The sequence below is a fragment of the Prunus avium genome, chromosome 7 (assembly GCF_965620075.1).
Source record: "Prunus avium chromosome 7, drPruAviu1.hap1.1, whole genome shotgun sequence".
NCBI classification, from domain to species: domain Eukaryota; kingdom Viridiplantae; phylum Streptophyta; class Magnoliopsida; order Rosales; family Rosaceae; genus Prunus; species Prunus avium.
This window is the reverse complement of record NC_142290.1, coordinates 36,086,431-36,101,867: the sequence shown is the minus strand read 5'-3', so window position 1 is coordinate 36,101,867 and position 15,437 is coordinate 36,086,431. Positions and strand designations below refer to the sequence as shown.

The following is a 15,437-nucleotide window of genomic DNA, read 5'->3' as shown; positions in this document are numbered from 1 at the left end:
GCAGAATCTTAATCCAATGGTTGTAAAATATAGTTAAAGATTCTAAAAACATCAATCATTTGATGTGCAGAAAACTAAGAGCAACTTGAACACAAAATAACATATATCTTCGTTTTTTTTTCATGTATGGAGAGGTTGTAATGATCGGAATTGTCCGGTTTTTGAGGTTATTTTTAAGTTTAAATCGGAAATTGTTTAGCCATTTGATTATCTAGATAATTTTGACATCCTTAACCTAAAATATATCTCAACTTCTTAAAGGGTAGTTGACCCACCACCAACATAAATTGCCTAACTTCCAACGTGAAACTAACAAATTGTGAATTTAATGACTAGTTGTCTTGTTCTTTTGTTAATGTCATGCAACTGATGAAAAGAAAAAAGTCGAAAAGGAATATGCTATCTCACAGGCACATGGTGACAAGGACCACTTTGAAAACATAGTTTTCAGGACTCTTCATACATATGAAAACCTTTTCCTTAGGATTTTCCAAATACACAAATCCTAAGGAAAAGGTGTTCACATGTGCAGCAATATATAGTTCAATCTTCAAATCCAACATCCCCACCTTTATTTTCGTCTCTCTTTATGCAGCTGTTAAACTTCTCATGGAATTAACCAAGGTGGTTGGTGTGAGTGGTTCGGCACTCTCATTCCTTAAGAGAGGTCAGGGGTTCGATCCCTGCTCTTGTACGGAGTCACCACTTTGGCCAGCACTTTACCCCTTACAAGCCGACCCGGTGTGAGGGGGGATTAGTCTGGGTTGTGGTTAAGGCTTAAAGGTGCCACCCATAGTTGGGGCCCATCCAAAACCACCTCGTGGTTCAGACCAAAAAAAAAAAAAAAACTTCTCATGGAATTTGACATTGGTCATAATCTCAAGTCACTGATGCTTCTGGAAAAATTATTGTTTCTGAGCTTCAACTTCTAACAGGATTTGAAGAAACGGATTTGGTTCTCCTAGAAAATTTAGTGATCAGATGAGCAATACTGGGGGAAGTCTGTCTGGGAAAATCTTCCTCAGCCTCACTATCATCTGAATCAAAGTAACGAAAAGAGGAACTTGTGCTCACCTTTATTTCAGAGCTCCATTTCTGACTGCATGGTTCTTTTTTACGGCAGCTACCATTTGCAGGTGAGAGTTCAATTGCTGAAGAATCATCATCAGAAGTAATATATGTGACTGAGGTTCTGGTGGACCGCTCCTTGTATAGTTTTGTGATCCCTTTCTCATTGTATGGCTCTTGAAAAAGAGTACTGGAAACGAAACAAGTTATGTCTGCCGGAAAACATGAAGATTGCTCGAACTTAGTGGCGACTCTTTTTTTTTTGTTTTCTAAGTAGTATAGCCGCGCGGCTATACTATTCTTGCCAGGCGGGCACCTAATCGCTAGGTGGACTTTTTTTTTGTTTTATAAATAGTATAGCCGAACGGCTATACTGTTTTTACACGCTCTCCTCGCGGGGGACTCATTTTTTAAAAATAGTATAGCCGTGCGCCTAGACTCGGGTTTCAAATTGTTTTCCCCAAAAATATTATAGCCGTGCGGCTATACTGTTTTTCACACGCGGGCAACTCTTTTTTGTTTTGTTTTATAGCTGAGCCAATCTTACCAGCAGGGCCTCAAGAGACTTGGACTCATTCTCTCCATATGAATCAGGATCTCCAATTTGCCTAATTTTGGTTTCCATATTATACATAACCAAAGAAATAACACGAGGTATATATAAGCATACCCCTAAACCCTAAAGCTGCAGAGACAAACTCCTTCCCTTATTTAGCTGTGAAATGCTTTGCGTTGAGTTCTAGTATTTCTGCTGCACATCTTCGAGATGCAAATATTACACTTGAAATTGCTCCCTTCAATCAACCGGCCAATCAAGCTCTTTTAAATAAAATTAGAAAAACCGAGTACAGCCGCGCGGCGGTACTATTTCTTTTTTTTAAAAAACCGAGTACAGCCGCGCGGCGGTACTATTTCTTTTTTTTAAAAAACCGAGTACAGCCGCGCGGCGGTACTATTTTTTTAAATATTACAAATATAGTACAGCCGTGCGGCTATACTATTTCTTTTTTAAAACAAAAAAACCGAGTACGGCCGAGCGGTTATACTATTTTTTTAAAATTGAAAAAATCGAGTATAGCCGGGCGGCTGTACTATTCCTTTGTTTAAAAAATTCTAAAAACCTAGTATAGCCGAACAAAAGAACCCCCAGGAAATTGCCCGTTCCAATTCTTCCTACAGGAAGAAAAATCATTTCCATCCCCAGGAAATAAATGCCTATCTTCCATCCCATCAGTTTCGTTTCCTGTATGCAAATGTCCAATTAAGTAACTTTGTGATTATTTGTAGTCGGCATGTAATATATAATATAGTTGAAGTTGATCAATTAAACTACTTGTGAGTAAATTTTGTTGTGATAATATAGTTGATCTTCTTCTTCTTTTTCTTCAGCTTTGGGGAGATGATGCTGGAAATTGGAAGTAATGGAAGGTTGACGAATACGGAGCAACCTTGCAGAGCAAGTGAAGGAAAGTTATTGTTAGAGAAATCTAATCTACAATGATAGAGAAGTTGTTTCCGCCATTGCAGTTGAAGAAGAGATGAAGCTGGTACTTGAGGTTGCCATGCTTTGCATTTGCACTAAGAGCAGACAATCTGATCGCCCATCCCATCCATACAAGATACATTAGTTTAGAGCTTTTACCGGGTTGAAAAATCACAAGAAAAATAAACCCTACTTTTGAAGCAGCAGGAATTATGATTTTGAATGCAGATTACCAATTAGAACAAAACAAAACAAAAACAAAAATAGGATTTCTCATGTGCAGAAAATAGGTTTCCTTCTTGGGTTGGCCAGTTGTTGAATGTATCTCAATAACCAGACGGCTCTAGAATAAGAACCAATTGTAAAAATGTACATATCAGAGTCAGTAATACAATACAAAATCAGGTAGGACTGAGGATCCATTCACTTAATCGTAGTTAGTTCATTTCTGTCAAATGAGTTCCAATACCAAGTTTTTGGGTCTTGGAGAAAAATTGTTTGAAGGTAGGGATACTCTTGAACAAGATTTCTCTTTGGCATGTCATAGTTCGAGCTTCGAGTTACTGAACTGGCTCAGCATGATAGCCAAATCCATACCTTGTACCATTGTAGGCACAGCTGTCTCATAAGGACACTGCTGAGAAAATCCCACCTTCCCAGATTTTTGTACTTTCTTTATGCAGGTCTTGAACTTCTCATGGCATTTTATATCGGTCATACCTATAAAACCAATATATTATAGCAGCTGATGTTATAAAACAAACAATGCTAATACCATGCGCATGCCAATAAAAAAGAAAACAGTAAATTACTGGAATTAAAAAAAATATTCAACAACCAGATACAAAAAGGGAAGGACAGACAACCGTATGTGCACGGTTTCATGACGAACTGCAAACAAAACAGGAAGGACAACTGTATTGGCATGATTCATGATGAACTGCCCAATCCTTGTATCATCTAAATTCGGTAATATATTCAATTCATGTTGCCCAAGTTGTCTGCCCTTTGTTAATTTATGGGTTTGGTAGTTAATCAAAACTCCAGGAAAAAAATGACTGTCATGATGCACGAAGATCAGACAACCAATATATCAACGTGTTGAGACCTCAAGTTTAAATTATCTTTTCTTTATCCTGCCCTAGAGAGAGGAGATGATGCTGTTATGGTTGTTAAATGAATGAATTCTTAACTAGAAACCAACTTGCTCTGTATATGAGTTATCTTGTAGAGGAGCAGGCCTAGAATTCAACCAATTACATGTTAGTTTCCATTACATACTTTTTCTATTGATTGGCAAAATGAAACTAGAACCCTTTTGACACAACAAGGACACAAGTTTCTGAGAAATCATAACAAGGATCCAAAGCAAATGACAATGCGGCTGCGATTTTTTCGAGTGAGTGAAATAAAAAGTTACCAACCATATTTTTACCAGGGCTGATGGCACATGAGAAATAGACTATTGATGGTTTGTTACCCAATTCACTACTACTTTCTAACAATCAAAAGTTTGATTCTTTTTCCCACCAAAGAATGCTACTTGTCAACCAAAATGCCAAACAGATATGACATTTTGTTTCCTATTCATCTAATCATCCAAAACCCAAGAGTCTAAAGCTTATTAAATCAGTAAAGTAACTGAAACAACCACATAAATTGCAGCAAAGCAAAAGCCAAAAACATGTTACTTTATACTTCAAGTTCCACCAAAATTAAAAAAGAAGATACCTTTTTTGCCAACACAATCGTCATGAATCTTGCAGCAAGCATCAAGATCATCGCAGGGCTTCTCCCCTGGGCAGCCGGTCCACCCTACTCCGCAGTACTTCCCGTACCGAATCCCAACAGCTAAAAGTTCACAAACAACAATATAAAAATAAATTATTAATTTAAGAATAAAATACAGAAAAATAGTTGGATTTGAGAAAGTTTTAGGAATCAAAGGATCTAAAGCTTACAATTACAGTTCTCTGCTACGCAGATTCGGCTGCAGGTCACCTGCACATTCCAAAAGCCCAGTTTTATTTTAAAAACAAAGTGAAAAAGAACAAATCCGAAGCTCCAAATAATATGGGCTCAATTTTTTTGTCCAATTTTGTGGGAAGATATATTTACCTCGGAGTCATTGTTGGAGCAGCGGGCGACGGCGATGAGGGAGAATACAACGACGGCGATTGAGGCGGCAAAACGTGTCGTACGACGGAGGCCGGCGTCTCGCGACATTGACATTGTCACTCGCTGTTTCAGTTTTTGGGTTCAACGGGATTAACAGAAACTGAAGTCTTCGGCGCCTTCTTCCTCGGAGCGTTCCGTGTATTAATATTTGTCGTTTCTCTGCGTGTCTGTCTGTCTGTCAGTTCCTCATTCGCCGGAATGACGTTATCGGATTTTACTAAAGTGCCCTTCCCTGGTCGCTGCCAAATTGCCAATGGCGTAGTCAACATACAATAATACATAAATCAATTTTATTTTTTGGTGCAACTTAATTAATAATATTTTTTTGGTTATTTGTATAGGTAGCTTTTAAAAGTCTATTTTTAAGTAAAAATAATTTTCAATAACTACGATTAATTTAGAATTTTCTATTCCTGCTCCCAAAAAATCCATATGCACTAATTTTTCTTATATAAACATATCATAAAGAACAAAAAATATACATAATGACTATTTTGAAGTGTTAATAATAATTTTGTAATATCACTTTTATACAGAGGCGGACCGAGCACATAGAACAAAAGGTGCAATAATTTGATGTAGCAAAATTTGTTGATGTGTAAAGGATCAACATTGTCTGCATAATTCTTGAGAAAGAAGTTCAAAAGATGAAGAAAACTAACGTAAATGCTTTTCTGAAACTAGAGACATGCAATGGCAGTGGGTACAATATTGCAATGTGATTTCACGTATGTTTGATGGCCGAGCAAAGGAAAAAAAAAGGCAATTGTTCCTTTCTCCATGGAAATTTGGCCAACCAAGTAATTTTGTTCGAGATTCTCTATCAATAAGGACCATAACAACAAAATCATCTGATATAACAGTTGAGATTTCTTCAGAACCAGATTCTACCAGATACAAGAATCCCTTTCAGATTCTGACATGCTCATCTTGGCATAATCGGATGGCAATACCGATAATATCCGGTCGCACCATACATTTGGATTCGAGGTATTGATCAAAGCACAGTAAAAGCTGTTGATTTCAAAGAGAGAGTGAGTCTAATAAAAATTGTGAAGTATTATCATCATATTCGTGATTCCAAAAGAGATAACTAAACAACATCCCATTCAAGTTACTTTCAAATACATTTGATTATTAAGGCTGTCAAACTTGCCCACCGATTTCTCAGCTTCAAAAATTTGTCTAGGAAAACAAAAAAATTGCAAGTACAGTACCCGCAGTTCAGATCCAGCAAATGACATGAGAGCCTTACACGTGCAATCCCTAGAAACATTTTATCAAATGGTTGCTCTCAAGGATAGTAACCAGTGAAGGTAAATCCCCTTCCCACAATCTCACCAGCACAAAACCATGCAAAGCACTCCAGCCCAAACAAAGCAGCAATGCCAGCATCTTCAACCTTCAGGTCCTGCCTGTTCTTCCACAAATGCTTGACGTAATCAACTTCCTTCCAGAATGATTCGGTACGGCCAGGAATACTGTAGAGTAAAAACTAAGTCAGATGAAGTAACATATATATATAAATGTGCATACAAATCATTAGAGAAAGACATATTGGGTTATTACACGATGACTACTGCAATTAAAATGCGCTTCCAATGAAAGTTCTAAGCTTGAATTAGTTCATTATGTATATGAAAGACTTCATAAAAATAAATGTATGAAAAAGAGAGAAAAATTGTATCAAAAGCATTCTTAGTGATGAGTTCTCAGGTCCCAAAATAAATCTGAGACTTGATGATACACACAACCAAACCATTGGATGCCCATGAACAAATTGCAATTCAAGCACGTATCGAAATAGTCTGCTATAAAAACGTATTGCCACATCCAGGATGTACAAAGAAAATTGACACTTGGATGCCCAGTACTAAACTATAAGCTACATTATCAACATAAACCCCACCAAGTATCTAGAGCACTTATGAACATAAAGAAAAGGGCGAAAAAGAAAAGAAACTTTAATTAGCTTTTCCAAAGAGCACTAATTTCTTTACAAAGCAGAGAAATTAGATGGAGGCAACAAGAACATGCAAGGCAATCTACATTCTTCTCCTTCAATTACAACAACTGTATCAACATCAATTCAAGCTTCAGAGCTAGAGAATGTTGCTTATTTAAAACCAAAAAATTACATTACAGAAATTAAAGGAAACTAATAACAAAAAAATATTGTAATTACAAGTTGAAGAGAATAGTTTCTTTGGAGAATTTTCATGGTTTCAATCCTGATGATGGGCAGAGTGGGTCTGAAATAATCTTATGCCATTATTGTGTGTAATGATAATGCCTGCTAAGATTTGTTACTCAACTCACTTATCTTGAGTTACATTGTTTAGTTACTTACTATGCATTAATTCATTCAGGCTCTCTAGGTGGTAGGAAGGTGATTCAACTCACATAAATCTTGAAGAGCATGTAGTCAACATATATGAAACTTTCATTCACTCTGGCACTCCAACCAGAGAAGCCCAAGTTATAACTCAATTCAGTCCTTAGACAAAGAAGGTTAAGAAATATAACCTAGCAAGTCGAGTATAAAACAATTGCTTTGACAGCTCACTGCACTTCTCAACTGTTGGTGGATGCTGAATGTATTGCTTGTTCTGCTCTAACAAATTCTTGTAGTAGGTACTTCCATGCTTGGACACAAACTGTGTTGCTTGACAAGCCTTAGATTGAAACTGGCGCAACTTTGATGCCATCAATGCCCAAATCAATCCTAAGTTCAGAATATAATCAGTTAATTACCTTAAAACAAGTGAAAGAACTATAATTCAACAAGAACAGGTAATCTAGGCACAATTAAAAAGAAAAATTCATCAATTTGCACCATGCACAACAATGCCCCATAAAACACAAGACCATTCTCTATACGGGCACCGCAATCTCTTGCCCAATTTTTTTTTCCCAAAATTTCTGAACCCTAAGTTTCATTTGCCTCAAAAATTAAAATTGCTTATGGGTATCAAGCTAAAACCCTAACCATCGAGATTCTCACATAATTAAATCAGCCGTAAACTTCATATGCCAAAAAAAAAAAATCAAAAATTTGCTTCTTGGTCTAAAACCCATAGATTCGCAGGCTCCGATTTCCAAATCAAAGCATCACACAAAGGGGTTAGTCCAAAATCGCAAGATCTAAACAATCAAAAGCGGAAGCCTTGAGATAAATCAACAAGTTGCAACTGGAAGCAGAGAAAGCAAAATCTGAAGGAGATTTTACCTTCGTCTTCGTAGTGTTCGATTCGAATGCAAAGCCGAAGAGAGAGAGTCTCAGACTGTCAGACTCCTTGCTTCTCTTGTGCTGCGCTGCGCGGCCTGCGTGCTATGGTAGTATAGAGGGAGCTCTCGCGTTTTGGGATCAGAGAGGTTTTACCTGTTGGGCTTTCCACTCATTTTCAATCGGGGGTAGTTTCGGAATTTCAGTATGAATTGTGGGCTTTCATTTTTGCTATCTCAAGCTGGCCCAAAAGAAAATCAATTAATTTTGGTCGGCCCACTATTATTCTCAGCCTGCATGAGATCCGATAAATTTTGTAGGCCCACTCATAAGAAAATAATTCATGCATGAAAGATATTATTTATTTATTTTAACATGGAATGTCCCTTTTTTTAAAAAGGGTATAATACCTTTTCATGTTCTTGGAACTAGCCTCTCCGCACGTACTTCCGCTTCTGTAATAGGCTTTTTTTTTTAATTTAAAATTTATTTTAGAATTAAAAATAATAATGGCCAGTTGTGTTCCATAAAAATAAGATCCATTATCTTATTTTTCTTTTATTTTTAATTATTTTAAATATGAAAAAAATGTGAATTTACCATATTATCATATGATTTAATTAATAATTTCAATTCTTAATGTTTGCATTAACCAAGGATATTTTCTAGTATTTTGAATGTTTTACATTCTCTGCCTTTTACTTTATATATATAGACGAGAATTGAAGAAAGACTTTCCACCATGGTCAAACTACTCTCCCGACAACTTGTTCCTCTACTTGTCCAATGAAAATGAACCTTCCATCAATAGAGTGAGAGGATTTATTTATTTATTTATTTTAGCATCACACGAGAGTGATTTGATGACATCGGTCTACTCTCAACCAATGGATCGTATTCGTAGAAGAACACAATATTCATATAAGAAATTAACATAGTTGGAATTTCTAATATGTGAATTAACACAAGATAATGAACCGTAATAATCATATTATATTGCATGCTAAATGACTTAAGCATGGCCGGCTAAACCCTAATGGCCCAATCAATGCTCCTATCTAACATATATATATATATATATATATATATATAAATCTCTTATTCAAATTCAGGGTTATTTGTGTTTATATCTGGATTTTTGCCCATTACTATCCGCACAAAACCAAGTGACGTGGCAAGACGTCCTTGATGATTTTATCCTAAATAATTCACGTGTTAGGCTGAAAAGATTTTACGGTCAACATTTTGCTAAAGTTTGTAATTATATATACTATCAGCACACAAAATCCTAATTAAAGTCGTCTTGGTTGAAAAACCAAAATTTTATGCCAACCTTCTACACTCGTATAGGTCTAAAAATAAAAAATTCCAGTATCGATAACTATTAACTTGTATATTATTGCGATTTGAATCATTTGATTGGGATCATTGTGGACCCTTGCTCCGTATAGAAATTGGCAGCGACCATCACGCCTCTGAAAGCTTTGCACTTTCCGGCATATCATATTATTGGCACTTCATGGAGCCTGTTCAAACTTCATGCCGATGCCAAAAATCAAATGGAGTAGTTGGCCAAATTTGTTATTTTATGCATCTCTACATGCTTACTTGGCAGCTGATGATTGCCCTCGTGACCCACATGGAGGACTGTGATTGGTGGGTTTGTTGTTTTCGTGTGATTTGTCATGGGTAGCGATCACACATTTTAATTATATATGCGATATATAATAGTAGACATATGGCTTGGAAAATGATTAATGGGGTTTGGTGTGTATGTGTCAAGAAATTGTGAACGGAAACTCTGCTTCGCAGAAGAATATATATTCACGCTAAACCCTATTAAAAAAGAATGGGTCGTAAAAGAAACTCAAAGAGCGAGAGAGAAATTTTTGTGTGTGACGGTAATATCAAAAATTAAGCCGGCATTGAATTTCACACAAAAATGGGTTGTTTATAGTTTGAGAAAGCTTAAAGATCATATCGTCTAGTAATGTCGTTGTTCTTGTATCTATGAAATGACATTATCATAATCCTCGACATATTAGAAAAGAAATGATAATTGGAATTGACTTTCGTGAAGTTCAACCAATTAACAATCCACGTAAGCCTTGAAATATATACTTAAACAATAATTTTATTTATTTATTTATGAAATATGATAATTTCTCAAAGAGTTTTGATGGAAAATGCTTGAAAGGTGATGAAAGAGAGATTGAATCTTTTCCTAGTTATATTATGATTTCCCTAAGATTTTTATATTTGAAGATATAAAGGATTATCAAAGTCAAATGACACTTAAAGTAGTATTGTCGATCGACATAGACACCTCCTAACCATATTATCCCTACATGATTAGATTATCTAATGATGCGCCTCCTAACCTGAGCTCATCTAAACCTTCTCTGCTTTCTTCATCTCTCTGCTTAAACCAATTTCGGTTAGCTATAATCGAACTTGCCGTATCTCTCGAATGGATATTTACGTTAATTAGATGATTAATATAGCCTAATTATAATTTTATATATTCTGGGCCAGTCTGTATCAAATGGTTTATATCATGTGCATGTGGTGGACCAACATTTGGTAAAGCATGGCACATTGCACGCAATGCTCATATATAAAAAATAAAAATAAAAAAAAATAAAAAAAAAAGCAGAGAAAATTAACCTACTACATCAATCAGGCTTAGGTTATATGAGCATGATATGAAAGTGACAGAATCAGAGCTTAATTAATTAAAATGTCATAGGGGGTGTAGACGTTTGATGTTCTAATTTCTAAATTATATGCCATGATGTTTATATACGGCTAGGTCTCTCTCTCTCTCCCTCTCTAGCTGTTAATATTCTCGACCCCACATTAACATGTTGTTTCTTGGGTCTTTCTTCGAAACTCTAATTGCCCAATGTCATGTATCAAGAGTCTAGTCTTCCAAACTCCATTGATGAGTTCTATTATTAATACACGACATGCATTATTTGAGTGACACCAAAATTATCTCCGGACATGGACTAATATATGACTAATGAAAATGTAATGCAAAGAGATTTTTTTGAGATAAAGACGATAGATTGTATTTATAATTTAGGCACAAAAGTCGTCAGATAAAGGATATTTTAAGGATGTTTCACTATGGAATGTTTCTCTCTCAGTATCAGGCACACTTCCTTCCTCACCACTTGAGCTAACTTAAGAGCTAATGCTTTTGTTCAATATTTTTGTTAGAAGCATATCAGAAATTTCATTAAAACTTAAAATTAATGCTTCTTGCTCATTCGAGAAAGATAGATGCTTTTGTAGGAAACACTAAAGGAGAGAAAAGTAATGCTACTATCAATTGATTATAGAAGTTGGATTTCTGTGAAACTTGCTTTTCCAAGCAAGAAAACAAGGGTGTTGTTTCATCCAATCTAAAGTACGTATGATGAGACAAATCTCCAATTCCTGATGAACTAGCTAGATTTTGTCTTCTCAAGAATCAAAATGGGTAGAACCATTCAAAAAAAGATCAAAGATAAAAGATCAAAGACAGGAAAATAGATGCCAACTTCTCTCTCTTCGTTCCATGAAATTATGTATTCTTTTGAGAGCAACTTCAAGTGTCTGCTCACTCATGTTGGCAAAACACACCCTAAACCAACCTGGTTCAGAGCAGTGGCAAGAAGAGCCTGGAGATATATTTAGCTTCACTTCATGCAGCATAGAGTCCCAAAGAGCCAGTTCACCTTCTCTTGTTCGTTTCTCCAAGAGTGGACTTAAATTCATCCAGCAAAACAACCCAGCATTTCCTTTCAAACACTCAATCCCAGCTTTCTTCAACCCTTCAATGATCATATCATATCTCTTCCTCAGTCTCTCTCTGTTTGTCTTTATGTAATTTTCAGTGAATTCCTTATCAGACAACATGGAAGCCAAGAGATGTTGTGTTTGAGAAGATATTAAGGTGAAGCTTGACATCCTTCTTGCTGTTGTTACAACCTTGTCATTGTACGAGTACACGGTGCCAATTCTAAATCCCGGAAGGCCAAGGTCTTTGGAAAGGCTATAAACAATGTGAACTCTTTCTGAATTCTTGTACTGCCTGGCTTCAAGAATCTCTGCAATGCTCACGAATGCAGAGGATGAGAAGGCGGACCCCGAATAGATTTCATCAGAGACAAGATGGATGTTTTTGGAGGTAACAAAATCAAGAATCTCTTCAAGAACTACCCTTTGGATTGTTGCACCTAAAGGGTTTGAAGGATTTGTGATTAGTACTCCTCTCACTCTCATGTTCTTGGCCTCTGCATCTTCGTATGCAGCTTCCAAAGCTTGAGGAGTAATCTGGAAATTGTTTGAGCTGCCACAGTGAATTGGTACAATATTCACACCAGTCCTCCACCTTAAATCTCTATCAAATCTGTGAAACAGAATTTGCACAGAACATAATTAGTTTTGATACATATATGGATTATATAAAAATAATATGCATTAAATGTGAGTTTGAATTGTGGAGGGAGGGACTAGTTCTTACCCTGGATAGTACGGGGTTGGTACAAGCAAAGCATCACCAGGATCAGCTATAATGAAAGTTAAAAGCTCATTGGCTGCTGTTGCACCTGCAGTTAGGACAATTCTATCAGGGTCAAATTTGGCTCTTCCTCCTCTGATTTGTCCCATGAAACTTGCCATTGCCTTTCTAAAAGACACAAGGCCATGGTAATCTTGAAACAAGGCATTTTCTCTAAAGCAAGGCACTCCTTTTGATCCCCAGTTGGAAGCTTCTGAGTGCTCTTCCAAGTACATTTCCAACAAATCAAATGAAACCTGTTCAAGAATCAAAACAACAAATGAACATTAGATGAGAATTCCAACACAAAAAATGAAGAAAAAAAAAGTTTCAATTTGGTCTTGGTCATGAGCATGCTACTTACTTGATTCTCTGCCAGCCCCATCTGTATGACACCAGAAGGGTTAGTTGATTGATTATAAGGGTCTTCATCATATGCTTTCCAGCCTGCAAAGTATGGAGAGTCTTCTCCATGAGTATCAGAAACAGCTATCTTTGATAGCCCAACAGAAGGCTGCTCAATCTCTATAGCCATCACTAGCTAGCTCAATTCGTGGCGAAAAAGTTTCACGCTTCTCCTTTTTTAATCTAGGATTGATGGCAACGGGAATGACTAAAAATATTCAGGCTTCTCCTTTTTTGTCTACGATTGGTGGCAAAGGCCAATGACTAAGGGAGATTAGAGAAAAGAGCTGAAGAGAGAACTGTTTGAATGAAAACTCAAACGGACGGGCCTCTTATATATAGGGAAGGCAAGCCTATGCCTCTATAGTTTTTTTCTTTAAAATATAAATTTTCTCATGCAACAATGGTTGGTTGGTTCTGTCATATTACCAAACTTTCCCTATCTCAATCATCCTAAGATCACCAACGGCGGTAGCCCGATGAAAAAGAGCCTTGATGTGAGAAACACCGGGAGCCCTCCCGTAGTTTAGAATATCACTTATATTTTAAAAAAAATAATAATCATCCTAAGATTATACATATCGAATATGGTGGCTAAAAGGGTGGTTCTCTTATTTCTTAATTAATTAGAAAAAAATATGGGATTTATTATGAGTGCTGCTGTTCCCACTCCCATATCCTATTTTCCTACTCACCTTGTCTTTAAAATTTTAAAAACAAATTTACCCTATTGTAAAATGACTTTTAAGAACTTAACTCTAAATTAACACTGTTAAGCCAAGAAAATAAAAGAGCCCAGCAAACAACCTCCAGACTACCCACCCGACCTCATGACAACCAAACCCAACCTCCCCTCCTCACCTCACCGCCACCCACATCATCAATTGCCACCTGAACCAAATGAGTTGCTCTTGTAAGATTCCCAGTTGCCCTCCTCTCTATCTTTCTTTTTTTATAGCGGCACTCTTTATTATGCAGCTAAATTGTAGTTGGTTGATACTTCAAACCAATCAAATGATTGCCGTTTCAAATCCAGGGATTCTGTAGTTAATAAATTGTTTAACTGGAATATGTAAGTTTGGTATTTGTATATAATAAGAAGAAAAATAACCAATACATAAATTAAAGATCAAATCCATTAAATCTTTTAATTAAACACTTTCCATTACCCTAAACTCCATGCTGCAAACCAAATATTTGAAGAGATCTAAGAGTAGTTAAGTTCTGCTAACCAGACACAGATAACAATTTATCCGAGATTTTAAGATTCTGATTGTTAACAAAGGTAGGACAAAGCAGAAACTCCGAGAATATCTGCTCATGGCCCCACACCATTTGTTCTTAGCAACAAAACATATTTTGACCTGCTTTTCTGCTTTTTGATTGTGTCAATTTACTGTGTTGTTTTTTTTTCTCTACAAAATGATTTGCAATTCAAGCCCATCACTGTCCATTTTGATTATGTGTTTTTTAAGCATAATGGTGTTCCAAGTTTGCATAGATGGGACTTTGTTTTTAATCAAACGGTAAGGAGATTGCATTCATAAATTACGCCACAAGGACAATACAAATACAATAGCCACAAGGGCCACTAAAATTACCCGCAACCGAGGAATCCAATGACAGCATCAAATTTATAATGCATACTACAAACTCAAAGATAGTCCGGCATAAACGCATGTCTGAAAAAGCCAAGTATATAGCACCCATAACGCAAACTACAAATGCAAACTCTCACCACAACTTCGGGGTCGTGGGTACGAAGGTTGGTAATTCTTTACAAACCCCAAAATAGCAACAACAACAATAATTGGTTTTTTTTTAACTTACAAATTTAATAATTGTTATGGGTTGTATTAGTAGGTATATTATGATCGGGTTTATGTCCATTATAAATTTCTATTTTTTTTGGCATTACTAATTAAGTCCATAACAAGAGTTACACGAGCCTTTCTTTTAAGAATCTAACTTTTTGGATGAAGAAATTGAAAACTGTATAGAATTCTTAAATGACGGAATTTAGATTTTCATCTTTTAAATTTCTGGCAATTAATAATTTCAGTGTTTGGATTTATATGTCGAATTTTGTAAATGACATAAATTACAGTGAAAAACGAATTCATGCTCAAGAAGAATTGCGAAATAATGACTCTTTTGGCTGAAATTAAACTCGGGAATCTTAATCCCCAATTTCCACGATTTTTTTCTGCGCGTCATTTAATAAGTTCTATGCTTAAGTTGCAAAAAATGGAAATATCAATTTTTCCTCTTCAATTCCCGACTTTTAACTAAATCTCGAGTTATTTTTCTCCAACCAAACAAAGAGTTTGTTTCAAACCAACTAGTGGTTTGTTTATATGGAAAATGAGACGTTAAGATAATCCGCCCCCGCGATCTGGTAACGGAGAGGGTCATTTTTCCATTTACTTGTCACAGTACGAATATGAACCACAATGGTTAATGCAATTAATATAAGCATTTGTCTGGCAAAAAAACCATTACCCGTATATACATACATAATGCTCTCA

At 36.1% G+C, this 15,437-nt stretch overlaps 3 protein-coding genes across 3 annotated transcripts; all 3 read right to left on the bottom strand.

Annotated features, from left to right (window-relative positions):
• Positions 1–2,820: 2,820 nt before the first annotated feature.
• LOC110751087 (putative phospholipase A2 homolog 1) lies at positions 2,821–4,889 on the bottom strand. Its single transcript, XM_021951510.2, has 4 exons — positions 4,670–4,889; positions 4,513–4,552; positions 4,283–4,402; positions 2,821–3,271 (listed from the first exon to the last, which is right to left on the bottom strand). Exons 1-4 carry the CDS (start codon positions 4,781–4,783, stop codon positions 3,093–3,095), a joined length of 453 nt encoding a protein of 150 aa, XP_021807202.1. The 5' UTR covers positions 4,784–4,889; the 3' UTR covers positions 2,821–3,092.
• Positions 4,890–5,770: 881 nt separating this feature from the next.
• LOC110751088 (Mitochondrial ATP synthase subunit G protein) lies at positions 5,771–8,116 on the bottom strand. The gene is made up of 3 exons (XM_021951511.2): positions 7,959–8,116; positions 7,256–7,454; positions 5,771–6,210 (listed from the first exon to the last, which is right to left on the bottom strand). The coding sequence occupies exons 2-3, from the start codon at positions 7,435–7,437 to the stop codon at positions 6,024–6,026; spliced, it is 369 nt and encodes a 122-aa protein (XP_021807203.1). The 5' UTR covers positions 7,438–7,454; positions 7,959–8,116; the 3' UTR covers positions 5,771–6,023.
• Positions 8,117–11,359: 3,243 nt separating this feature from the next.
• Positions 11,360–13,181, bottom strand: LOC110751120 (1-aminocyclopropane-1-carboxylate synthase 7). The gene is made up of 3 exons (XM_021951550.2): positions 12,869–13,181; positions 12,469–12,761; positions 11,360–12,354 (listed from the first exon to the last, which is right to left on the bottom strand). Exons 1-3 carry the CDS (start codon positions 13,037–13,039, stop codon positions 11,478–11,480), a joined length of 1,341 nt encoding a protein of 446 aa, XP_021807242.1. The 5' UTR covers positions 13,040–13,181; the 3' UTR covers positions 11,360–11,477.
• Between the last annotated feature and the right edge of the window lie 2,256 nt (positions 13,182–15,437).

Excerpts from the sequence above, each read along its gene's own strand:
- LOC110751087 (XM_021951510.2), bottom strand. The coding sequence starts at position 4,783 with ATGTCAATGTCGCGAGACGCCGGCCTCCGTCGTACGACACGTTTTGCC. Across the intron at positions 4,553-4,669 it reads GCTCCAACAATGACTCCGAG|GTGACCTGCAGCCGAATCTG; the intron begins GTAAATATATCT and ends TGGAATGTGCAG. Across the intron at positions 3,272-4,282 it reads CGATTGTGTTGGCAAAAAAG|GTATGACCGATATAAAATGC; the intron begins GTATCTTCTTTT and ends TTGGTTTTATAG.
- LOC110751088 (XM_021951511.2), bottom strand. The coding sequence starts at position 7,437 with ATGGCATCAAAGTTGCGCCAGTTTCAATCTAAGGCTTGTCAAGCAACA. Across the intron at positions 6,211-7,255 it reads TTTTATACTCGACTTGCTAG|TATTCCTGGCCGTACCGAAT; the intron begins GTTATATTTCTT and ends TTTACTCTACAG.
- LOC110751120 (XM_021951550.2), bottom strand. The coding sequence starts at position 13,039 with ATGGCTATAGAGATTGAGCAGCCTTCTGTTGGGCTATCAAAGATAGCT. Across the intron at positions 12,762-12,868 it reads TGGGGCTGGCAGAGAATCAA|GTTTCATTTGATTTGTTGGA; the intron begins GTAAGTAGCATG and ends ATTCTTGAACAG. Across the intron at positions 12,355-12,468 it reads CCAACCCCGTACTATCCAGG|ATTTGATAGAGATTTAAGGT; the intron begins GTAAGAACTAGT and ends TCTGTTTCACAG.